Genomic DNA, 25,752 nt, shown 5'->3' with positions numbered 1-25,752 from the left:
GGATCCGAAGGCTCGCGCCGGATTGTTCCTGGGCTACGAAGAAGTAATCAGGGCATATCGACTTTATGACATCGAAGCGGGGCAGGTAGTTATCAGTCGCGATGTCAACTTCGATGAATCGACATTTGTACTTTCAGCGCCAGTTACCGATGAAGATGTTGACGTCCTGGGCTTCGACTCTCTCGACATCGACAATGACGGTTCGCGTCAGCCAGAGCACAGGCAGGCGGGGAAGCGCAAGAGCCGCCCGAGTGACGAAGATGAATCTGCCACACGACCGCGAACTATGCGTCATCGACCCGGACTGGAAGAAGCAAGTGCGCCGACCAATTCGTCCTCACGTCGAGCAGACGAGAATGGAGACAAAAAGCTGGAGATCAAGATGAAGAATTGACCCCCCCCGTGTTTTGGCGTGCAAGTGCCAACGCAGTCGAAGCTGCGGTGGACTTATCGGAACCGGCGACTTTCTATTAGGCGGTGAACGGCCCCGACCAAGGGCACTGACGCAAGGCAATTTGTGCTGAGCTGAAGTCGATGCGACTTCGAGGAGTGTTCCGTGCTGCTAAAATTTCCGAACGGAGAACGTGCCATTGGTACCAAGTGGGTGTTCAAGATCGAGCGCAAAGCGGACGGATCGACCGAGAAGTACAAGGCACGCCTCCTATCCAAGGGCTTCAAGCAAACGTACGGCATCGACTACACTGCGACGTTCTCGCTGACGTTGCGCATGGTGATCGCTTTGGTCAAGTACTTTGGCTAGCCGCTAGAACAGCTCGACGGTGACTTCGACTGCCAGGAATTGGTGAATGCTATTTTACGGTCTCAAACAAGCTTCGCGCGTGTGGAATGAGACCTTCGACGAGTTCGTAAGCTCTATTGGCTTTCAAGCTTCGACCTTTGACCTGTGTCTCAACATCAAAGTTGTTGATGACCACTGTGTACTCATACTGGTCCACGTCGACGATGTCCTGGTCACCGGAAGTTCACCCGAGCTAAGCCCACGCACGAAGGGCGACCCCAAGACACGCTTTAAAATGACAGACAGCAGCAAGGGCGCGCTCGTCATTGGAATCGAATTGGTAGACGGCCCGGACGGTAGCGTGACGATGAGCCAACGGCGTTATATGGATGGCATCATGAAGTGCTTTGGTATGGACGGATGCAAGACTGTGGTATGTCCGGTGGATATGAGCTCTCGACTAGCTCCAAGCGACGCGGCGACCAAGGTGCAAGATCCGTTTCGCGAAGCTGTTGGTGCACTACTGCACCTGATGACCGAGACGCGTCCGGACATTGCGTATAACGGTGGGCTATGTGTCGTGCTATATGTGGAATCCCCAAAAAAGAACACTGGGTTGCGGGCAAGCGCATCTTTCGATACCTGCAAGGCACCAAGACGCATGTAATCTGCTACAAGCCGGATGACATCATCGACTTTCCGGATACTCTAACGCGGACTGGACTGGTGACCTTGCGGCCCGCAAGTCGACTTCCGGCTACACGTTCATGCTGAAGGGTGCGCCAGCGAGCTGGGCAGCAAGAAGCCGTTAAGTGTCCCGCTGTCTACGAGTGATGCGGAATACATCGCGCTCAGTCTGGCAATTCAAGAAGGCAAACGGATTTATCGCCTGCTGTGCGAAATCGTAGCGGCTGCCAATGAGACTGGGCCCAACCCCAAGGCCCAACAAGACAACCAGTCGTGCATCAAGATAACAAAGAACCCTGTGAGCTACGGTCGCATTAAGCACATCGACACTAAGTACCACCACATCCGCGATGAAGTCAAACGTGGTGAAGTCAAGCTCGAGTGTTGCGAGCCTTCTGTGATGCTGGCTGACATAATGACGAAGGCGCTCCCAGGGCCTCGTCACATGGATCTAGCCGCTTGATGCAGGTATCATTGCGACATTGAAGCGACGGTATCGAAACAGACAGCTACAACAGGCGCTTGACAAAGAAGAAGAAGAAGGTCTTAGTCATGATATCTACGACGTAGACCAGTTATTGGCAATGCGGTAGGTGAAATCGTGCTGGCGCGAGCTGGGTCGTGCCGAGGCCGGTGATCTTGTGTTAAACTGCTTTAGACACACTAAGATCGTGCCTGGGATGACGTCAACCTGGCGCTCTCGACACGACGATTTCATTTGCAATCCTGCTGAGGACGATACTACAATGAAGTCCCTAACGAGAGAAGAGCTGCTAAGTGACTCGACTGATTTGCCGTTCGTTGATACAACGGGGAATGAACCTGACGATGATGCCGATAATGCATCCGTTCAATGTGACACGCCAGAGCAGACCACACAAGAGAAAGTGGATGCAATACCGAGTGTCATTTTCATGCTTCCAGAGCACCCGGACCTTGATGCAAAACTGCTGAGAGATCTCCGAAAGCTACAGCTACGCGTACGGGATCAACTCCGCAGTGAACAAGAAGCTAAAACTACTCAGACATCGATAACCAGCTTCTTTCAGGCAAGCTGAAGGCTATCAGATCTGCAGAAGTGAAGATCAGTTATAATATTCAACAGGTATCAGTTTAACTCGGTACATTTTGCTAAAACTATGTATTGATATCAGATATAGGAGTATATCGGGTTTATAAGATATCGGTTAGGACAGTTTAATCTGTAGGAAGGCGCAGAGTGGTAGGATGGTGGGATGGGCAAAGAAGTCACGTGGTGGAAATCTTTGGGTCGGTAAAACGGCGAGCACCGTTGGCCCACACGCGGCGCAGATAGCGTCCAGCGGCATCACTGTGCTTGGTTGACAAAGTGCTTGCTTTAGACTAAGAAGAAGGAGAAGAGTCCAGTGACACCAACTTTGACAAGCAATCGGTACTAACAGGTCATCCGTTTCTGAAATGATACAAAAATGCAAAGAGGTAAGCTCTGGCAAAATTGATTTTAGCTATTATAGGAGGGATATCGTATGCCAGCGGCTTTCTACAGAGGGAAAGGGGGGACTTGGTGAAAAGGGGGAGCACGACCAGTGGCAAAAGTCAATATTCGACCGCGCACGCACCCGCGTCTCCTCCGCAGCGCCTGACAGCGCTCTATCTCGCTCTGCCCACACACACACGCTTCTAGTATACGCAGCACTATGGCGGACACGGCATCCGACAATCAACCGGAGCCAGCCCCACCCACCGAATCGGCGAGTGCTGACAACTTCGGCGATCTACTGGCGCAGCTACTACAATCACTACCCGCTGAGGCGTCACGGCTCTTCCTTATGGCGCTCAGTGGTCTATCTCCGAGTGAGAGTGCTGAGCTTTGTCGCTATGTTGATCGCCTACGCGACGAGAAGCAGTTTCGCGTGATTAAAGCCATGGCCGAGTCTACCATCGAGGGCAAAAAAAAGTTTATCCTAAACTTGCGCAAGAAGTTTATCGTTCAGCAGGCTAAGCTGGCCGAAGTACAGGCGCAGGAAGAGCAGAACATGGAGTCTCACCTTAAGCGCAAGCAGGCGCTAAACGGTGCGCTCGCCTGGCTACCTGGCAGCATTTCTTTCCATGTTTTATTGCTTCTCTGACCTTGGCTTCTTTTTTTTACCTGCAGCTGCCAGTCGCGTCAAAATGCTCAATGGTGGAGCCAACAAATTTCATTCGTTTAATGCTGTCGTTGGCCCTGATGGGTACGTTTCAACTCACACTCACATGCCTTTAGTTAACTTCTCGTGCTCACTGAATGTTGTTCTTCTTCTTGATTAAAAGCAAAGAAAATGATGGTCAGAAACTGACGTCACAGCTTTTGGCTGGTATGCCAAATGCGGATGGCGTCGTCGTTGGCCGCTCGCTGTCTTCCTCGTCTGTAGTAATCTCCAAGGAAGATATTTCTCAAGTGGGGCGTCTACTCAGCCACTCGCATATTGGCGACTCGGAGATGAACTTACGCGAACTGGAAATTAACAAAAAAGGTTTCATCCCGGGATTTAGCAAGAGCGCAACAACTGCAACACAGGACGACGACTTCTCGATGTCGAAGCGCGACCGTCCTGAGAGTAGCCGTGCGCTTGTTGAAGGCGAACAGAAGCCCGCGCAGCGCACACGTCCCGATGCAGACACGCCTGTTGCAGTCCACACTGACAACACTGAGAACTCCAACGGAGACATTGAAACTGTTGAAGACCCCGACGCTCCGACGACCAAGCGCTGGACGAAGAGTCAGGATGCGGCGCTTCGTGAGAGTGTGCGTATCCACGGTGAAAAGAACTGGAAGGCTATTGCCGAGTTGGTACCAGGTCGCAACCACGCCCAATGCCTGCAGCGTTGGCGAAAAGTGCTCAAGCCGGGTCTAGTGAAGGGCCACTGGTCGTTTGAAGAGGATCAAGTGCTCGAGTATTTGGTAACACAGGGCTGCAACAACTGGGGTCAAATTGCTGAGCGTATACCTGGCCGTACACCCAAGCAGTGTCGTGAAAGATGGAAAAACCACTTAGACCCGGCCATTAATAAGGGCCCGTATACGGAAGAGGAAGATTCTGTGATCCTTACGGCACAAGCACGGCTCGGTAACAAGTGGTCGCAGATCGCACAACTTCTGAAGGGGCGTACCGAAGACTCTGTGAAAATTCGTTGGAAGTCGCTCAAGCAGAACCCAAGCAAGGCTGCAGCATCGCACGCTCAGCACAAGAAGAATCAGCAGCAAGCACAGGCTGCCGCAGCACAGCAGGCGGCGATGGGCTACAACAACTCGGCGCTGATGCGGCAGCGACAGATGCAACTTTTGCAGCAGCAGCAACATCTGCAGGCGCATAACGCCGAGGCAGTACAGCAACTCGACCAGCAGCAACAAATGCAACAGATGCGTCTTCACGAGAAGATGATGCAGCAGCAGATGCAGCAGGGCCAGCACATTAGCCACGTTGCCATGCTTACGGAGGATCTGAAGGCAGAACCGTACCAGCAAAACCGCGCTATGCTCATGGGCCACTCGCCTGCTGCCGACCCGAATTTGTACGCCGCTGCTGCCTATGCCCAGCAATCTTATGTCCCACCGCAGCAATATGAGAGTCAGGAGTACGCTGCCAACAGTGGCTACGATCCGCGGTATTTCGAACGACAGACGTCCACTGGCGTTGCGAGTCAAGGCGCGTCTCCTGCACACCAGTCTGGCCAGCAGCAGCAACAGAATGGCAGTGAGACCTGGCTCCCGCCCTCTGCAGCCCCCGCAAACGGTGAGATCGACCAAGACGGGATGTCCCGGATAGCCGATAACCAGCAGCAAGCTCAGCAGCCGCAGCAACCTGGCGCCAACGGGCAGGGTATGTGGGACCCGTACCCACGACAGGATGCCGCACAACTGAGCCCGCTGAGTCTGCAGGTGAGTGAGTTTCTTTTCTAAGAAGGCCCAATGCCGCGTATAGCGTCTACTGCTGGCAGATGAAGCGAGCAAGGGCGAGCTACCGTCCTACGGACACCTTGAGGTTGACATTGGTTGCTGACAGCCGATATCGCGTGCATTTTGCAGGCGTTGTTGCAAGATCCTGCACGCGCTGGTACAATGGATCCAAGTTTTTACCAGCCCGTGGAGCAGCAGCCACCGGAGGCCGTGACGTACGAAATTGGTGGCTCAAGCTTCGGCGGCACACCGAGCATGGCGTTTCCACACACCCATGCGCTGTAGCGCTGCAGGTCGCCAAAAAAAATTCTCTGAATAGGAATGTATAAAGGAATTATAAAGGAAACTGTCGGTAGCAGGACGTGTACATGTGCTTGCCGTGGACCGTGGCAACGAAGCCACGGTCCGTGGCTCCAAACTGAAGCCATATCTGGTACATTAGGGCATGGGGTTAGCTATTTTGGCCAGTGCAAACCCACGATGAGGTTGAAATTATCTTGTATCCGGACAAATGCCTTTCTGAGGGAGTCACAAATAGATGGAAAGAAATCGGGATAACCGGAGACAATAAATTTGGGCAGGCTTCTCGTCAAATCAAGCACACCGAAGTCAAGAAGAGAAGCGGAGCCCTCTTCCTCCCTATTGCATTCTCCCTACCGCGGCCTCCATGGCAGACACACAGACGCTGGACTTGTTCGACGGCTTGCCGCTCGACTACAACTGTCTTGAGGGAAGTGGAGACACGTCCGCGGACACCTCCATGAACGATGGAGGCAGCAGTATCGGCACCAATGGAGCACCCCATGCAGTCGGCTTCGCTGCGCCGAACGACCAAATGCTGCTGGATAGTGACGTGCCCGGCTCATCGCCCACTAACATGATGGCGCCGAAGTCCGAAGGCGAGGACCTGCTCACGCCGCTCAGCTTCTCCTTCAACCCGAACGGGTCGACGGCTGTGGGGCAAAACTACCGTATGGCGCCGCAGCACAAGCACAAACGAGTGCGCTCGAACCCAGACGTGCTGCAAGGCTTTGGCATGGTCAATATGGCACCCAGCGTCATCACGCCCCCTGTCATGGGGGAAAACGGCATGGGATTTCCTCAGCATCACAACATCATGCCCATTAATCCGGTCCAAATGGCGCCGCATGTCAATTCCATGCAGTTTGGGGGCACGGCAACACCGCAGGGAGAATCATTCCAAGAGATGGACGAGTTCTTGAAGGAACTGTCGTGGTCGGAGCTCAACTCAGAACAGCAACAGCAGATGCCTGTCATGAATGCGGCAACGACGAGTGGCAATAGTGTCCCGGGCAGTGAGGCGTCGCCCGTGGCCTACCGCACTCAACGTATCCAGGAAGGAGTGAACGAGCTTAAGATGAAGCGTAAACGTCCAGTGAATCATCACTCGAGGCATCACTCGAACCCTGTCGACTTGCTGCACAACTTGGACCAGTTTCGCGTGTTGGCGCAGCAGAACAAGGAGCAGCCGCCTATGCAACAAATACATGCACAACAACAGGTGCAACAACAGCAGAACATGAACCCGAACCAAGGATATCCCAATCCGTTTGCCAGCTTCCAGGACCCTACGAACTTCCCTGCACCACCACAGCCGAACATGCAGCAATTTCAGTTCCAGGTACCACCTCAAGTTGCAAGTGGTACTGTGCACTCCCTGCATGCGCGTCGGTCATCCCTTGGTAGCAATCTGCCACCGCGTGCAGCCGCTCGAAGGCGTGGTGCCAATCGCTCGTCCGGTCTGTCCATGGATATGTCCCAGATGAATTTGGGCTTTCTTTCGGTTCCAGAAGAGGCAAGCATGGTTGATCTGAACCCGCACCGGTCACCGCCGCGACGCAGCGCGAGCTCGTCTGCCTCCTCATCGGCCCTAAAAAAGGTGATCCTAGATGACGCAAACCGGAAGCTGTACAAGTGTGGTCGCTGTGGTCAGCCAAAGGTGGGTCACATCTGCACGATGCCTGACCAACGCAACAATTGGACGCAGGTAGACTTGGAGGTCACCAAGGGACTCAAGGTCATGCGCATTAACTGCCACATAATGCCCGTGAAGAGCAAGTGGGTTGCCCAGTGTGACGACCACAAGCCGCCGCAACTTGCTGCCAAGGGCGAAGTCAAGAGCGAGGAAGAAGTCGAGGCAGAACCGCTGGGGCTTTAAGCTCGTGCTCAACTCTCTCAGTCTCATTGCACGTTCTGCCCACGTACAGCGCGAAAGCTGCGCACCAATAACGATAATATGGACAAGTGTGGGTTTGATTGGGTGGCTGCTGGCGAGTCAATGACGTACAGACTGAGTTTCTTTAGTGAGCTTACACTGAAAACTCGGCGTCTTTGCATTGCTGAAGTTAGCAATTCGCGCCGTCCCTGTAGAAATTAATTCATGTAAAAGGATAAATAGGACACATTTCCTCTCCCAGCTGGAAGCACAGAAGCGCTCGTTGAGCGGGTCGCTTCATTTGCACGGTGGACCAATCTTTGAAGAAGGCACAATCACCGTGGTCACCAGACCCTGGTGTCACTCAAGTTTTAGGACGTAGCGACGAGCTCCCTATGCCCTGGCATTCCAGGCTGGAATCCAGCACGGCAAATTCGCGTCACGTGCCGTCCGGCCCGAACGTGATTAGTTTGTAACTGTATACACAATCAAGTTAATAAAATTGTTTCCAGTGCCGAAGTAGTGAGCGTCGATACTATCGGTGATTAATTTACATGTAACTACAGTGTACCTACGTCACACTGCACCGAAGGCTATGTGCTCCATCGAGACGAAAATGTCCAGCAGGTGTCGTGTGTTGTCGTCTGCTACTGTATTGCTCTAACTCCAAATGTGATAGCTTCGTAGAACTTATAGTCCAGTCAGCATAGACAAGATCTGTATAAATGAATACAAGGATGATATTCGATATTAAGTGGGACGATAATGTGAGATAGACCAACTTACTTCTGCATGACAAAGAAAGCGCTAGTCGCTGCTCTCATGGCCGCCATATGTTTGGCATCTGAACTGGTCCTCAGCTTCGTCAGGCCCTGGGCCAGGCCTAGCTTGCCATAAGTAACCTGCGTCTCCATCACCACCATGCAGCGGAGGCGGCGGAGGCGGGCGGGTCTACTCGCCATAGCGGCTCTCCTCTCTCCCTGTACTTCTTCTAACAACGCTGACGAATGGTCCACTAGCGGCGCACGGGACGCCACGCCGTGCCTCGTATCACCTCAGGACGGCAAGTGCGTCGCACTGACCCAAACCGCAGCTGGGGACGAGTGGCGCGTAGCGCTGGAGGGCGCGAGCTACCACTTCGATGATGTGGCCCTTCCGCCGCTGGTGCGGAAGCTGGTACTGCACGGGAACATGACGCGCGTTACGTTTGACGCTGCCAGCCGCTGGACGGGCGAGCGCCTGGCCGCGCTGCTATTTATTGGCCTGGACCTATCCAACACCTCGCTGCCGGTGTTGCCGGGATCGCTTACACAGGCACACTTGGTGGACTGCGTGCTAAATAGGATGGCTGTGGCATGGCTGCTGTCGCTACCGAGACTTGAGACGCTCGTATTCTCAAACAACACTGTAACTGGTGAGAGGCAAACGCTAATGGAGCTCAGTGAGCAGCAATTCAAGCTTCTCAGCTCCCGCTTGGCGGAGAAATCAACAATTCAGACGGAGATAGACGAAGCGCAGACGATTGAGTGTCAGGATGTACGAGGTGGGCGCGTAGAGAGGTTTACTGGCAGTCAGGTGTGCGTTGTCCCCGACGACAGTGCTGTTGCTCGACAACTGCAGACGTCAGCAGACTCTGGATCTGACGCTAAACTAGCAGAAGACAACAGCGATGACATGGATGCTTCCAGTCGCAGCTCGTCGTCCGATGACGGCCACACGCCGACACTCGTCCTGCTCAGTATGGGCTTGCCGTTCGTCTACTTTTTGTACAAGGTGGCCCTCTACATCTACTACATGCGGACCTACAACCGAAGTCCCAAAGAGAGCAAGAGCGCCAACGTCGGCACGACAAACGACAGTGAACGGGATCGACCCACGGCCAACGAGTCGACCACTTCTCCACCAGCGAGCCCATCGCCTCGGGTACATCGAAAGCAGGACAAACAGCCATTCTTCAGCAACAACGTTGGATTTTGGGTGGATGAGGAGCTGCACCCCTGGCGGTTGGACTTTCAGCGTCTGAAAATGGTCAAGTGCCTCAACCTGCTGACTTCTGAAAAGCGCCAGACGCTACGCAAGCAAAGCGTGACGAGTGCTATGAACCCTCGCGAGATTTGGCTGGCTTCTTTAGCTCGTGCAAAAGGAGCAGCGGTGGCAGTGTCTCCAGGGGGAGGCGCTACAGATACTTTAGTGGTGGCAAAGTTTTTGACTCCGAAGGAAGACCAAGGACTGCGCTCTTCTGCAAGTGGAAACGGTGGAGGAGGCGCGAGCGATAAACTCAAAAGCGAGTTAAAGCGTCAAGCTGTATTCTCACATCCACAAGTCGTGGCTTTCATCGGCGTGGCCTGGTCGCGCGAAACGAACCTGGTCGCCATTACAGAGTACATGGCTCAAGGCGACCTCCGACAATGGCTTCATCGCACTGCGAACAAGCAAAGTGGAAAATGGACGGTACTTAAAGCTCAAATGTTGCTGGACGTAAGCAGAGCGTTGCTTTACCTTCACTCCATGCACCCACGTCTGGTACACGGCAACTGCAACTCCCGGAACGTGCTGTTGGACCAGTCACTGCGAGCCAAACTGAGCGATTTTGGTATGGACAGTCGAGCCGATGGCCTTAGTGAGCAGGAGCTCATGTCGTACAGTGCGGTGGGCTCTGGTCGATGGATATCACCTGAAGCGCTACTAGGGCGCGAGACTAGCGCTTCGTACCCGGACGCCAGCGATGTGTACTCGTTTGGAATCCTAATTGCAGAGATGGATTCGCACGAGCTTCCGTTTTCGGATCTGATGCAGGCCAACCGGTCAGCTGTGCCCGAGACGGACATCCTACAGCTAATTGCGAGGGGAGCGCTGTCGCCCACGCTGTCGTCGGCGTGCCCGAAGAGCATCATAAAACTCGTGAACGCGTGCACCAGCTACAAGCCTAAATACAGACCTAGCAGTTCGCAAGTGCAGCAGGACCTCCTGCGTATTTTGGAAGACTTCCGGGCGATTGAGAATAACACGACGGCAACCATATCAGTCGGAGCACCGCGCTCGAACCCGCCGTCGAATTTGGTATGAGGCTGCTTCTGTGTAGCTCGATATTGTCCCGGCCACCAAACCTCGGACGGACTTTGCGCTATAATTAAGGTGTTTTGCCGTTCTAAAACCTATATCGACATTTAGATATATAGGATAAAAAAAGGTGCTGAGTCCGAATCTGACGTCGAATTTTGCAAATTCGAACTGCCACTATTTGTTGCAGAATTCTTTGCAGTTAATAGCCTGCCACGTACAGCGTTTCTGTCTCTATGATTGGCTTAAGCAGGATAGCAGCCGGAGATTCCCAATCATTTTGGATAAATTTCAATAAATGACGACAATCGTGTTTTTTACCATCATGGTTAACATGATACAGCTGGTGTTACAATTCCTTTAATATAGCATAGATCAGTCAGTCGTTCAGCTCGATCTAAGATAATCAAATTGATTCATACCTGCAATATCTTATACATTGCAGTACGACTACTGCAATGATATTTTTGATATGTAACAGCAACAGCACGGTGGTCACCGATAGACGATGGACTCGCCCTATAGCTTTCCTCACAGACGCCCGTATTGGCTCAAACCTGGCGCTACAGGAAGCTAGCATTCCACTTAGCATACTGGAGAAAGATGAGGACTTAAATTTGCGTTGAGCTTAAGTTATGATAGGTCAAGTATGTAAGGACTTATACCTTACATCTTTTCGCTATCGAGATAATAAATTACGTGCTCAATTTAGACTATACCGCTCTCATGTAAAACGCGCTGCATGCCTGAGCAGTTTCTTAAGACAGGCATCTAACAAAGGAGGGTAAGCACGTCTTAAGCTCTCATCAGGAAGACGAGATATTATCAAATTTATTTGGGCCACCTGATTTTTTATTTTCCGTCCGAGCCTTTTTGGCCGGGACAACAGTATAGGAAGTTTTTAAGCCCGTAAAAGGAAAGACAGATATTCTTAAATGTGGTTCTACTCGATTTTTCACCGACCCGCACCAACGAGCTCCCGAGCCTACATCAAATAATAAACCCTATGTTACGGAATGTTGCCGTTCCAGATCCTTCATTAGCACGCCCGAGCGCGGTCGTGCACGCGTCACACCGCACCAAGTTTGACCTATTCACGTCAATAATCCTCCGTCTACTTACTCGCAATGCTCTTCACTCGTTGAGTCACGACGCATTACTTCAGGGCCACCATGCTCTCCTGCAGGTCCAGGACGCGCGTCCTGGACCTGCTGGTCTCAAGTCGGACGAGGAAGCTCTCCAGCGGGAAAAACTACGGAGCACCGAACTTCGAAGCACCGGGACATAAATAGAGCCAACATCTGTGACACAAGTACGAATGGCGTTAAGGCACCCTAAGAAGACGACAACACAACAGCCTTAGAGCACCCTTAACGTGCTTCTGCACCATTAGCACTGATCAGCGCCCTTATTTGTGGAAATAAATTACCAACAGAGGCAGCCGACAGAGGCGAAGTTTCACGATACTGCCGTCCATATTGTCAATTTTGCATTCATCACATTTTATTGTCACATTTGATTGTCTTGTTGTAGCGGCTAATCCATCAACAACTTTTTTCCCTGATATTTAATAGCACCAGATACATGTACGTGGTGCACGAGCTGCGCTCTAGAGATGAGCGCGAGAGGCTCGACCTAGCGTTCGCACTTTAAGGAGAGATAATAAAGGACTTGCACGTGAAGCGAGCAAGGCAATGGCGCTATGCAACGCCCAATGTAAGAGTGAATTGTCAAAATAGGAGTGGAAATGCTAAACACACATGTGGTTTGTTATATTGATAAGGAACAAAGTAGTAGCTCGCTCCTGAATGTAGCACGATGTTTATGTTGACGCGAAGAACCTGCTGATTTCTTCATCCGTCTTCTGCATTTCAGCTAAATTCCCGGTGCTTGTCGGTACCCGCTTTGCTGTACACAGCAACATCCGTGCGAGTCTCAATCGCATAACGCGTAAATACGCGTCAGTGACCCGATGACGCCCAAATCTGCGAGCGTTGAGCACATATGAGTAAACCATTCCGATGATCATCACTCCACAGCGATACCATCGGGCTGAGTCGGCTCAGGGATCCAGCTCGTAATTACTTCCTTTGGAAATGATTCTTTTGAGCCACTATCAGTATGCCACCTTTGCAAGTACGGCAGTAACTCATTTTTCCATGCGCTCAAAACTTCTTTGCGATAGCATTGCTGATGAAGCGGCTCGTAAAAGCTCACTCTCAGCGTTGTTGGGGACAAAACTTCCACGACGATATCTCCCAAGTGATCCGTACTCAAGTGAAGCGGCAGAATCACAAATTGCGTCTGAGATAACCATTGTTCTGGTGGCTTTGGCCATCGCAATGCCAGAGTCAGCGACGAAAAGGCAACACATCCTCGTGACCTCTCTGCTATCAAAGTGATTGCCATGTCGATGGCAGCGTCGTTTAGCCTGCCGCGTAGGACTCCACAAGCAATATTGCTAAACTTTACAACGCAGGTTCCCGACTTGGTCTTCAGCTCTGTCATCAGCGATAGTGTCGAAAACTTCTTGATCACATCGTCGGACAGTGTTTTGTGCATTTGTGCAGATTCGGAATGTAGCAACCCGTTCGTTTTGGTCTCCATAGCAAATAATTCAACTGGGTGGGCTTGAACAAAGCGCCATTCCTGTTTTATCCACTTCAGGTCTTCAAGTAAACCCTTCGATTTCGCCTTTATGTCGTACAAACTCCTCATTCTGTACAAGAAAGAGCTACATAGACATCACCAGTGTTAGTAGCAAATACACGACTTAATAATTGTGATGTGGCGCCCTTAGTACTCCTCGAGCAACTTTAATACTCTTGTAGCACCCTTGGTACTGCAGAGAAGAAACTGTTGACGTACCTGTGGAGAGTGATGTCGCTTGAGCTGAATGAAACCATGAGCCCCCATGGCGCGTCTTCCTTATTGGCAGCAAGACGGGTCCTCTTGTTCATCATCGAAGCCTCTGCGTTTTTCACAAGAACGTCTGGAATAACAAAAGAATGTTCCTTGTGGCTGTTCGCGCTGGTTTCCGTTGCAATTTCACATCTAACGGGACGAGCTTGGATGAATTTGTCAGTCATCCGCACTGGATACTACTCGAGCACATTCGAGACCTTCTCCACGTTTGGATGATAGTAACACCACTGAATAATTTCTGTCATCGTGGTCGTCACCTCAGAAGAAAACAAAACAAGAGCAAACTTCGGTTGTGGGGTGCTCCATCCTTGCTTCGTCTTTTTTCTTCTTCGAGGTTTGGGGGCTGCGAGCTGGAGAAATTTTAGATCTCGAGCTTTGGGAAGAATGTCCGATGACACGGTAGCCTCAACAGGCAGGACTTTTGCTTGGTTTGTTTTGATGTCAGATGTATCCACGTCCTCGTCGTCTGGAGAGAGTTGTAGTGTAGGCTGTTCAGAAGGTTGCGCAGGTTGTGTTGGTTCTACAAACAAATTATCGGACGGCGCTGTATCTTTGTCTGAAAGAGAAACGTCGTGCATCGAAATGCTCCACTTTCGAGCGAGGTCAGCTAGAGATTCAGCCTTCGTGGCCTGTTCTTGATCAACTTCCATTTCGGCCATCACATCTGCGTAATCGAGTTGGTCCAGGTAGCTTCCCGTATCACTATCGAAGCTATCGTCAATGGATCCACAGTCACCTCCAACTTCTTCCTCGAGCACTGTCTTCCACTTGCTCATCTGCTGGTAAAAGTCAACTGTCGGTAACGCACTAAGTTTTTCAATAATTGGTTCAAACATTGCTTGTGCTCTTGCATATTTCTCAGCGTCGGATAAGACAGCCATATTTGCCTGTTCTTTTCGTCGTAGACGCACGTACTTAACAGAACGTTTTCCCGTGCTCAGAGCCGCAGCAGAAAAATGCTTTAAGGGTGCTGCAACGACTTGGGGCGCCATAACCGGAGGTGGTCGTGCCTTCACCATATTAACCATCTCACGAAGCGGGAGCAACCCATTTCTAAACGTCGCGTACAATTCTTCAGTCTTTGTCGTGCTCCATCGAGCTGGTACTGATTCTGCTGGAAGTGATTCGAATCCATGCATTTTGCTAGCAACAATTATTACGTGCTGGCAAGGAAGTCGGCAGCTTTTATAAAACAAACAATTGCACGACCATAGTAGATCGTCAGCACACCATTCTTGACCATGCAAACACACCTTCCATTCGGATTGGGCCAACCCGACGTGCCGACATGTAGCTTCACTCTGGTGCACCATGAACAAGTTCCACTGAAACGAAACCTTCACAAATGTGTCGTTAGACAGCTTCACAGCAACGCGTTGCAAGAACCGAGGAATATCATCCGGGGGACGCGACTGACTTGAAAACTTGCGCAACGATGTCAGGGCGTGGTTGACACCATTGATTTGGTTTTGTAGTAATCCCGCGATTGTTCGATCAATCCACGATTTTTTCCCAAGAAGCCGTTTAAGCTGGTTCCAATTGCTTTCAATCCTATCGTCGTCGTATTGCCCGCTGTAAAGTAATCCCACGACCATGGTCGACCACATATCGCTACACCACTCCCAGTTGTTTTGAAAGTACGAAAAAAAACCTTTGGGCACGGCTTACTACAAATATCGGGACACTTTCCTTTACACAGTTTCTCGAATCCATCTCTTGCTCGCTCAAAAGCTTCTCTGGTAGTACTGTACATCATCTGCTTGATCGAGATCTCCACTTCATCTCGCTGAACACCATTAAGCCCATACTCTGCCCGCTTTATAATTTTTTTCCAGTTCGCCATGGTGTGAAACTGGCAGAGTAGCACTGTGGCTTGGGGAAAGCATCTCTCTAACACTTTCCATTCCTTGAAGTCTTTGTCTATCACAAAGGTCTCAATGTTTCTCCACAAATTGTTGTGCGTCTAGAAAAATTCCAAAATAGTCTCCATTGTCTTTATCTTTTCGCTGAGAGCGATAAAGTCTAGTACAGGCACGCCACGTCCTGTTGCACTAGTCACCAGCAGGCCACCTGCATTTACATATAGATAAGTGACAATTAGTAAGGATGCTACACCAGAGATAAGGGCGCCCTAGAGATAAGGGTGCCTAGCGTAAAGGGCGCCGCAAAGATAAGGGCGCCGAACGAAAAACATTGAAGAAAATTTATATGACTTCACACAATTAATGAGTAATCTTACCGAGATGAAACCCCAAGTTGTTCGTGCCGTAAGTGTAGTCCATGCATAAATTGTCGCCCCATTGCTCAAAAGCTACCTTTTGAGTGGCACTTTGCATCACAACGCCGCACGTCACATCGTTTTGATCGTGGATAACAAGTACCTCATGATTCTTGAACTCCACGAGGGTATCAAGCATGCGCGCTTGCTGTTTATCAGCGGAAGTACTTTTCAGTACCCTTTGCACAATATTACGCGCTTGCTGGGGTGTCACCTGACGGTCTAAGGCGCCCGATAGAAACTCTTGAATGCGACGCGAGTCTGTGTTTGCATCGGCAAGAAGGCCCACTTGTTCGAGAACCAGACTATCTTCCGGTATCGACCCGGCTCCAAAGTAACCCGCGTAAATCGCTGCGTTCGTGCGGTGATTATGTGTCCATGTCTACAATCAGAGACATCAGCTTGTTAATAGTTCATCAGACTCTTCAACAATTGTACGGCCACGTACCCAGTTCCGTAAAACAATTTCCCCCTCTGGTTTTTCTCCTTGTGCGGCAACATTTCTTACTGCAGCTGTGAAGCGGGCTTGACATCCAGTGTATCGACTTGGCGTACTGCGCCGACCTTTGCTGCGAGACTTTTGCGAGCACCCATGTGTGCAGCGGAACACCTTGTAGCTGTGCTCCATACTCGTTGGTATCTGCAGAGCGTTCAATCTAATAAATCATATCACCATGTTATCAGTATTCAATAATATGATGGTACAATCTTTAAACTTACGAGTTGTGTTTTTTCACGGTCTGAGTGTCACGGGCCCGGAATAACAGGAAAAAATCGCTGCTGTACCTCTCTAAAACGCGGCTAACCTCACTCCACGACGAAAAACCCAGCGTAGGTAGTGGAGGTATCTTGTTGCAAACGCCTTCACGGGATGATTCCATCGCCATACGAGCTGGATACGTTTCGGTACGCCTGGCGCGGGGCGTGCGGTCGGATTGTGGGGCTTGAGCATACCGTTCGAGTGGATCGTAACGAGAATCGGCTGGTGCTCCGTCAGATGAATGCATCGACAGCGTCTCTGCTTCACTTTCTTCGCCAGTGCAGCTGCTCGTTCCACTCGATCGCCGCCGCCGCCGCTTCCCGGATCTTGCTGTACGTCGACGGCAAAACGTTTTCCGCTTTAGAGATTGTCTCTCCGACCAAAGCAATTTTGTAGCGCCTACATTATTTCGTTTAATAATACACAGTTGTTATTTTTGTGATTCAGCAGAGCTCCAAGAAGCAGCAATATAAACCTTGTCGATGAGAGTGCTTTGGCTTCGATTCTGCGCACGCCGTTAAAATTCATAGTAAACAAACGTAGAAAGATGTCTAGCAGCCGATTGTTCTCACCGATCTCCTCAAGAAGTTCCTGCAACTCCTCGTTTGAATCGCTCATGTGTATAAAATATTCGTCGCGGTCGTCGTCTGGGGCGTCACTAGAAGAATTACTATCCATCGAAATCTCGTCGACGGAGAAATACACGTCATGATACCAAACATGGTCAAGCCGTAGATAAACGCACGTACCCTTCTGCATTGACTTTACCCTCAGCGAAGTGCACGTGCGCGCAAGCGATTCCCGGCGACAGATACTTCAGTTGGCGATCGTCTGGCAGTATCGCGCGCGGAGCCCCCTTTTCCGCGCTGCGCGTTTTCTAGAATGTTCACTTAAAATCCGACGGCCAGTATTTATCGTACCTAAATGAGAATGTATTGTACTACTGAGTAATTTAAATTGTCACGGAAATTTAATATTTTACGTGTAATCTTTGAAGCTCTTAAAAAATGACGAAAATTCTTAGGGCGCCCAAACGCGTTTAAACGCCCTTAAAGGGACCTTTTATGCAAAAAACTTAAGGTGCTCCAACCACTTCGCACAAGTACGCCATATTTGCAAACACGACATCGCTAATTATTGTAGGCTACATCCACGCAGAAACCACCCCTTTGTCTAAGCGTAAAGCTGGAATAATCATCATGGAGCCTCGGCGTTCTACACTGCTAGCCCATTAATCCTCTGTCCCGGATCCAACTCCTGACGAACCTGTTGAAGATAACGTGCAGTTCATGCTCACTACGTCCACTGCGGATTTGCCTACGGGCTTAGTTACTGGATCTCTCGACTCCGCATCTTCGCCACTTTTCGAAAAGAGGCCCATAGAGCCGCCTTCCGGTTGCGGAAGTACTGCTGCAAGCTATGTCGTTCAATGCACCGCTATGCGGGATTAAATATGAAGCTAGACGATATAGTAAAAAAAGTTGAACACAGTTTACATGTTGACAATTATAAATAATATACAGCTTACAGAAGTGTAGCACTTCTGTAAAATTCAAAGTTTACAGAAGTGCTACACTTCTGTAAAATGTTAAGGTTACAGATGTGATACAATTCTGTAAAAGAGGTCATTTTAGGAACTGTAATAGCCCGTTAAAATGAACTTTCCAAGCAGTGTTGCTAATCTGTAAAGCTAATACACGCACAACATTTGCTGTTTGAATAACTATGAAGTTTACATTAGTGCAACACTTATGTAATTAAACCGTATACACACTTTCAATTGATAAGCTTTCGTACACATGCGCGAGGCTTGCTTCTCACCGTGTCCGCAGCGCTGCACTGACCTCTTTTTCCGCTATCATTAGCTTCACCATCACTCGAAATTAAAATGTCTGCAGACCCGCCGTCTCCACGCGGGCCCTTATTTACGCCTCCATGGCTTTGGCGCGCAGTAGAGCCCCCCCCCCGTTTCCACACCAAGAGAAGAGTCGCTCATGTTACCGTCGCACGTTGTTAGCTCGTTTATTGGCCCTTCCACACCATCGATTCCATCCATATCAATCCAAGAGAATTCGTTCAGATATCGCGTAGCAGTGGGCCTGGTAATTTGTCGCTGCAGTGGGGCTGCCGTAGCTTTAGCGTCAGAGGAAGACGTTCGACTCAAAGAGTCACTAATACTTAGTTCCTTATCCAAAGGACACTTACAGCCCAAGACCAGGGCTCAAAGTTAACACCTTAACTTTTATGCTTCAAAACCAGAAGTGTTTTATTTACTATTGTTGCGGCCAAGCCGCCTAGGGGTAAATGTATCTCTTTAACTATCTAGCATAGTTAAACCTAATCAAATGCATAACGTGTGGCTTTCGGCCAACGTACTGAGAGACCTTGTTAACTCTCCAACTTATGTACTGAGAGTTTGTTAACTCTCCGGGTATTTCGTACCCCTGTGTGTTCCACACTATGTAACCCCGTTACACTCTCCCCCACTAAGATGAGAACATTCCGTTCTCGAACTTTCCTCAGCGAGGTCACGTCTTGTCAAGACGACGGAGGTCACTAGACCTCACCTCTGCGTTCTGCAGCTCCACGAGCTCACAAACGCGTTCGCATCCTTGATGCCTGGCACTTCCACTCCGGCCCACGGCCCCACGTCTCCAGCGCGTCGCGCCGCCCCTGCCTCGTCGGTCCCTGACCCTCAACTGCGCTCCGCAACTGCTCCAAGAGAACCTTCGTCTCTTTCTGTGGCAGAGTACCACCAAGAGTATCGCCGTCGACACGGTCAACGCTCCATGAGCCGTCAACAAGAGGAGAGCAAAGCTCAAAGCTCGTCAGAGCCGCGGGCGCCGCCCAGAGGGAACGATGTTCTGTTCTCGGAAATGAAGAGGGCGAAGTCGACTATGACGAGCCCATGGGTGGTGAGGATTACTCCAACCCAACCTCTCCGAGGTCGCACACTGGTGCCGCGTCTTCTCCCGCTTCCTCTGTGAGATCTAGCCGCTCGGCGGCGTGATCTCAAGCAAGAAGAGACTTGCGGACACCGCATCCGTTCTCTAAACGCTCGAATCCGATTCGCGCACTGCGCGATGCGCCACCGCTATCGTCGCGATATGACGAGGACGTTCGATACGATCACACCGTCATTACGAATGACCTGGACGAGGTCCAAGGCCGTCATTTGTCCAATGAGCAGCGCTCGCAGTCGTTCCTACCTGTGGTCCGACCACTAGTTCTTACGTCACGTCGTGACTACGGCTTCCAGCCGCGGAACCCTGCCGAAGCGGCCCGCCTCGCGGCGCAGCAGCCGCTGAACACGTACGCGTGTGGGCCTGCGGCCTCAGCTGCTGATGAGCAAGTGCAGCGGCACCGGCTCCGAGAGCGATATCTGACTTCACAAGTCACAACTCCTCAGGAGTATCAGGCGCGCCTGCAGATGCAGCTTGACCGCCAACCGGTTCCCTCTATGCGAACCATTCCGGTTGTTCTCAACCCTGGGGAATCTCAGCGTGCTTATGAAGCACAATTCCGAAGCTGGGTGGAGAGAGCTCGACGGCTCCCCTCCTACAATGCTCTTCGAGCAAGTTTCTCTGAAGCTGATATTCGTCTTGAGAGACGTTTGCGCTTAGCCTTTGCTAAGTCAAAAGCACGTCGACAGACACTGGGACCCCGTCCTCATCACCTCGAGGCGTCACCACCTCTTGCTCATGCTGCGAGCGCCGCTCATTCCTATGAGCCGGCTGCTACAGCCACTGGTCGGAGCTTGAGCTCAGCCACCGACCTGTCATCCCCGCGTTCTAGCGGCGGGAAGCGCTCGGCGCCTGACGACGCGGTCGTACGCCGTAGCGGCGGGGCAGTGAGTGTGCCCGATCAAAAGCGTCGACGACGTCAGGGCAGTCCTGCCGGAGGACAACCTCAAACTCCCAAGGGTTTTGTGACTGAGGATAACCCCTCCATTTCACAAGGTACTGAGTACGACCCTGGCGCATGCGCCTCGCCATCAGGCATTTCACATGGAAGTGGAGCTCGCCGTGCTCATCGAGCAGAGCAGGAGGAGGCCGAGCCTCAGCTGGACTCTCGCGTCGCGAGTCGCAGCGACGTGTTCGCGCTGGAGCAGCGTGTGGGTTCTCTGAACCGGTATCCCCATGATACGACTGACTCTCTGAGTCGCCTTGCAGATGGTCTCGATAAGACGAACCACCGCGTGGACTGGTTTGAACAACCACAGTCGGTTCAGAACCGAGTCGCGGACCTTGAGCGTCAAGTCGCTCAGCTGCAAGGTCAGATCGACTTGCTGTTGCGTCTTGTGGCCCCGCCACCTGCTGTCGCTCAGCCCGCCGTGGTTCGGCCTCCCGCTGTTGCGCAGCCTGTCGTGGCCCAGCCACCGTTGGCGCCAACGCCTCCGCGCTCACCTGAGCAGGGTTCTGATACGGCTTGAGTAAGCCAACGTAGAAGACTGGATGCGTGCGCATCTTCTTCGGAAGGTTAAGCGTATACGCTAGGCCCTTCTTGGCCACGACCTTGAACGGCCCTATGAACCGTGGTCTCAATTTTGTCTTAAAGACTGCAGACACTGCAAGAGTAGGTAGGTTTTTGGCATTTAATAAAACTAGGTCTCCGACCTCAAACCTTTCTTCATTGCGTCTGCCTTTGGCATCTGCACGCTCTTTTTGCATGTCTTGGCTTTCAGTCATAGCGTCGCGTACTTGACGCATTACGCTTAGTCTCAAAGAGACAAAGTCATCGACTTGCTTGCGAGCCGCAACAGGGCTGACATCAGCTAGCCGCTCGGCTATCTCTCCCCCATCAAGCCCTGAGCCACTGCGTGATGGCGTCAGTGGAACGCGAGGATTAACCAAGCCTCTCACATAGAACGGAGTGTAGCCTGTCGAGGCGTGCACTGCATTATTTAATGCGAACTCAACGAGTGGGAGCATCTGGCTCCAGCGTTTTGGCGCCTCAGCGCATACGCTTCGGAGGATATCCTCCACAACGCGATTCACGCGTTCGGTTTGACCATCGGTCTGCGGATGGTCCGCTGTGGACATGTCCAACCGAGTGCCGAGCACTCTGAAGAGGGACGTCCAGAACTTCGCGGTGAAGCGCGGGTCTCGATCCGAGACAATTGCCTCAGGCAAGCCATGTTGGCGAAAGACTCGGTCTAAAAACAGCAAAGCTGTACCTTCACCATCTATGGTGTCCGGCACCGCCGCTAAATGAGCCATCTTGCTCAATCGGTCTACAAAGACCACAATACCCGTGTTTCCTGCCTTGTCCTTGGGAAGGCCAAACACAAAGTCCATACTCATGGACTGCCAACATCCCTTGGGGACAGGCAAACTCGCCAATGGCGCTGCCGTGCTCGGCGCGGACTTCGTCCGTTGACACGTCTCACACGTGCGTACATAGGTGCCGACCCACTTATACATCTTGGGCCACCGGTACATCGTGCTCACCGAGCCGTAGGTCTTCTCCCGACCTAAGTTCCCGCCCACGGACGTATCATGAACCTCATAGAGGATTCGATACTTTAAATCCTCATCATGAGGAACGACTACACGAGGATTATCCTCAGAGTCGGTGCCGTAGTACAGCAGACCGCCATCGAGCGAGTATCGATGCAGCCTCGAGCGTAAGCGCCCAGACAATTCTTTGTCAGAGTCTTAAAACTCTTCGCTCCCAAGAGCCCGTAGCAGCGCTACGCACATGTCGTCTTGTGCATACGCTCCGCGTATCAAGTCAGGCACTGACGACGTCACTGTCGTGACATGGGCTAACTCGTAGTCCGGCCTGCGCGAGAGCGCATCGGCCACTACATTAAGCCGCCCCGGCTTGTACTTCACCTCGAAGTTATACTCGGCAAAGAAGGAAAGCCATCTTGCCATTCTCTGAGAGAGATGAGGCGACTGTGTCGCAGTGCGTAACGACGCATGATCAGTAAAGATCACAAAAGGCTTAGAGCCTGACAGGTGTACCCTGAATTTGACTAGAGCATACTTCATTGCAAGTAGCTCTTTGTCATGAACTGGATAGTTCTTCTCTGCAGCTTTGAGCTGGCGAGACTCAAATGCGATCACGCGCTCACGCCCTTCGGCGTCTGCTTGTAGTAAAGCACAACCGATTGCCAAATCGGAGGCGTCACAGACGACGCTAAACGGACTATCCGGGTCCGGTAGCGCAAGGATCGGAGCCTGTTGAAGGCTCTCCTTCACAGCCTCAAAGGCTCCGTCGTGCTCGACGTTCCAGCACCATGGTGCATCCTTCCTAAGGAGATCTGATAATGGCCGAGCCAATTCGCGCTGGACTTGCGCAAGTAATTGACTAAGCCTAGCCACTTGCGTAAGTTTTTTTGGTTCTTGGGAACCGGCCAGTCCACGATGGCCTTGACTTTGGCAGGATCTGCCCGTAAGCCACGCTTCCCAATGAAGCACCCGAGGAAAGGTATCTCCTCCGCGCCAAAGACGCACTTGTCCAAGTTGGCATACAACTTATTAGTGCGCATGCACTCGAGCACCGCTCGCAAGTGGTCAATAAGGTTATCCACGTCTGACTTTCCGTGCTCGGCACGACTATGGACGAACATATCGTCAAAGTACGTCTGAGCGTACGCTCGGTGGGGCCTAAACAACTGCGTCACAAGACGATTGAACGTTGCTGGTGCGTTCGACAGCCCCTGGGGCATCACCAGCCACTCCCAGAGCATACTGCTCGGAGTACTTACCGCTATCAGCGGAATGTCGCTCGCTCTCATGATTAATTGGTAGTAGCCATCGACCAAGTCGAGCGCGCTGTACAACGTACAGCCTACCATGTTGTTCTGCAGAACGTCCTTGCGAGAAATCGGCGCTTGCGCCGGGATAGTGGCCGCATTTAGCTTGCTAAAAGCACGAACAATGCGCCACTTGCCGTTCGGCTTTCTGACACAGAACGTGGGTGTCGAGTGCGGAGACTTACTCTCGCGCACCATCCCTGCCTCGTGCTTCGCACGGAAAAATGCGTCGATGACGTCACACAGCTCTCTCGGCAAAGGCCATTGCCTTGTTACGCAGTATTTGGTTCCAGGAACCAGGTCAATCTCATGACACACGCCTCGATCCGGAGGCAGGCCCGTTGGTGGGGATTTCGAGACAACGTCTCCATACTCCTTCACCACCGGGTAGAAGGGATCCGAAGGATCTTTGAGGATCGCCGATCCACTTCTTGCGCTCAGCGCCTTCTTGGTTTCCTCTAGGACCGCGTCGTCCACGACGGATGAGGAGTTCAACTCCTCCTCAGGTCCCAGCAGGACCACCTCGGCTAGCTCGCCTGCCTTTAAGGCTTCGCCAAACTCGGCAATGGACATCTCGTCCAGCTCTAGCAGAGCATCTGCAGCGGGCAGAGTGTCAAGGCTGATGTCGCCTTCTACCTCCCCCGTCACTCCGTTCACGAGTGTGTACGGCTGTTCACAGCAATCACGTGGATCCTCACCGCTCATCACGTGGGACACATCGTCCGACGTCGAAGACGTCACAGACGCCCTCCGTCTTCTTCTCCTCTCCCCCCGCGACCTAGCCCGGCCGGATGAGGGCGGTGTGGTGACATCTCCGTCACCATTACCGGGTGCAGCAGCACCATCACTCCTCGAAGAGGATACAGTGTCTCGCAAGATACTCGGCTGAAAGCCGAGAGGTCCTCGACCTTCACACATTGAACTAGGTGTCACTTCACCTGCATCTTCTGGGCCACGCCCATGATGCCTCGACTCGCAGTCGACCGCGACCCTCGGGTCACGCAGCGGTAGGTCATCGACCAGATTCGTACCACTCAGTGGATTACGCGCCACTCCGCGCTCGTCCTCACCAGGACCCAGCAGTTGGTCATCGACCTGACCTGCACCGCTCAGCGGATAACGTGCCGCACCACGTACGCCGTCAGGGCAAACAGCAACCTCGTTGCTAACAATTTCGGACATACCAATGTCCAGCACTACGGCCGCCTCGGCCTCGTGCTCGCGCCAGAAGTGCTTTCGCTTCCTAGCAGAGGTGGGTTCATGACTCACCTAAGCTCCACTAGGAGCAGGGTGCGACGCACCCAGCGTTTTCGACTTCCAGTCGATCCATGGCTCATGGCGTTCCAGCCATGCCATGCCAAGGATGAGGTCATACCTCGCATCCAGGTCTAAGACCAAACAGCGTTCCACGCTATCGAAGTTCCTAAACTTCACTCCAAGGTCGACAGAGACCTTCGACACAGTTACCAGTGTCCCCGTCGCGAGACAGACAGAGATCGTATCTCTCGTTGGCACTTCCAGTGCCTCAGCATACAGCTGACTCCCTTCCAGGGTGGAGCGACGGGCGTAGTTGCCCGAGGCTCCCGAGTCAATCAAGACTCTCCATGGCTTTGCAAAGCCCTTCACGTTCGCTTGAACGACTAGCAAGCCCGGCTTGCACACACTCTTCTCGTAAGAGAGCTCAGCTCTCTTCGAGGCTGAGCCCCGTTGCCCTCTACCTCTTCGAGGCACAACAGAACTCAGTTCTTCCCCAGTAGGCCGCCCCGCGCCTACTTGGAGTTGCCGTTTCCCGGTGATGACCCGGAGGGTTGGCTCGCCGGAGCCTCGCGCTTCTTGCGCAGAAGGCAATAGGCCCTCAAGTGCTTAGTGCTATTGCACACAAAGCATCGGCGGATGCCGGCGTGCTGCTCCCCAGCAAGAAGCTCCGCTTCTTCATCTTCAGCATAGATGAGGTCCATCGGCTCTGGACCGCTCGAAGAGCTTGCGCTACTACCACTATAACCAGGTCAAGTCGACCGGAAGTTGTGCTCGGCATTCAATGCCACATCTACCGCCTCTTCGAAATAGTTAGGGTGTACACGGAACACTTCCGTTCGAGCTGCGCTCACACGAAGTCCCTCCATGAACACGGTCACGCTGACCAGTTCTGGAAGAGGGTCCGCCGCCATTCCGGCGATAAGAGTTCTCAACTCTTAGACATAGTCCAATAACTCCTTCTTACCCTGGCGGGTAGCAAGGAACTTCGACCGGATACGGTACGCCTGATTAGGCGGCGCGAACACGCGCGAAAGCTGTTGCTTCAGCTGATCCCAAGTGGGAAATGCAGCGTCAACAGACGTGCCGCACGTTAGTGCCCATTCGCGAGCGCGACCTCCAAGCCTGGAGATAGCCAGCGCCACGCGCTGATGCTCAGACTGGAGCAGGGCCGATCCCATGGCCATCTCGACC

General features: G+C 52.1%; 3 protein-coding genes across 3 annotated transcripts; all 3 read left to right on the top strand.

The window, feature by feature from the left end:
• Positions 1 to 3,102: 3,102 nt before the first annotated feature.
• Positions 3,103 to 5,627, top strand: PITG_19851 (myb-like DNA-binding protein, putative; the record flags this gene model as incomplete). Its single annotated transcript, XM_002896016.1, has 4 exons — positions 3,103 to 3,478; positions 3,561 to 3,636; positions 3,716 to 5,324; positions 5,472 to 5,627. 4 exons carry the CDS (start codon positions 3,103 to 3,105, stop codon positions 5,625 to 5,627), a joined length of 2,217 nt encoding a protein of 738 aa, XP_002896062.1.
• Positions 5,628 to 5,943: 316 nt separating this feature from the next.
• On the top strand, positions 5,944 to 7,521 carry PITG_19850 (uncharacterized protein; the record flags this gene model as incomplete). Its single annotated transcript, XM_002896015.1, has 1 exon — positions 5,944 to 7,521. The coding sequence occupies one exon, from the start codon at positions 6,010 to 6,012 to the stop codon at positions 7,519 to 7,521; it is 1,512 nt and encodes a 503-aa protein (XP_002896061.1).
• Positions 7,522 to 8,420: 899 nt separating this feature from the next.
• Positions 8,421 to 10,584, top strand: PITG_19849 (protein kinase; the record flags this gene model as incomplete). Its single annotated transcript, XM_002896014.1, has 1 exon — positions 8,421 to 10,584. The coding sequence occupies one exon, from the start codon at positions 8,440 to 8,442 to the stop codon at positions 10,582 to 10,584; it is 2,145 nt and encodes a 714-aa protein (XP_002896060.1).
• Positions 10,585 to 25,752: the final 15,168 nt, after the last annotated feature.

The sequence above is a fragment of the Phytophthora infestans genome, genomic scaffold, assembly GCF_000142945.1.
Source record: "Phytophthora infestans T30-4 supercont1.110 genomic scaffold, whole genome shotgun sequence".
Lineage (NCBI taxonomy): Eukaryota > Oomycota > Peronosporomycetes > Peronosporales > Peronosporaceae > Phytophthora > Phytophthora infestans.
Note: the sequence above shows the minus strand (reverse complement) of the source record. Positions and strands in the feature narration are given on the sequence as shown.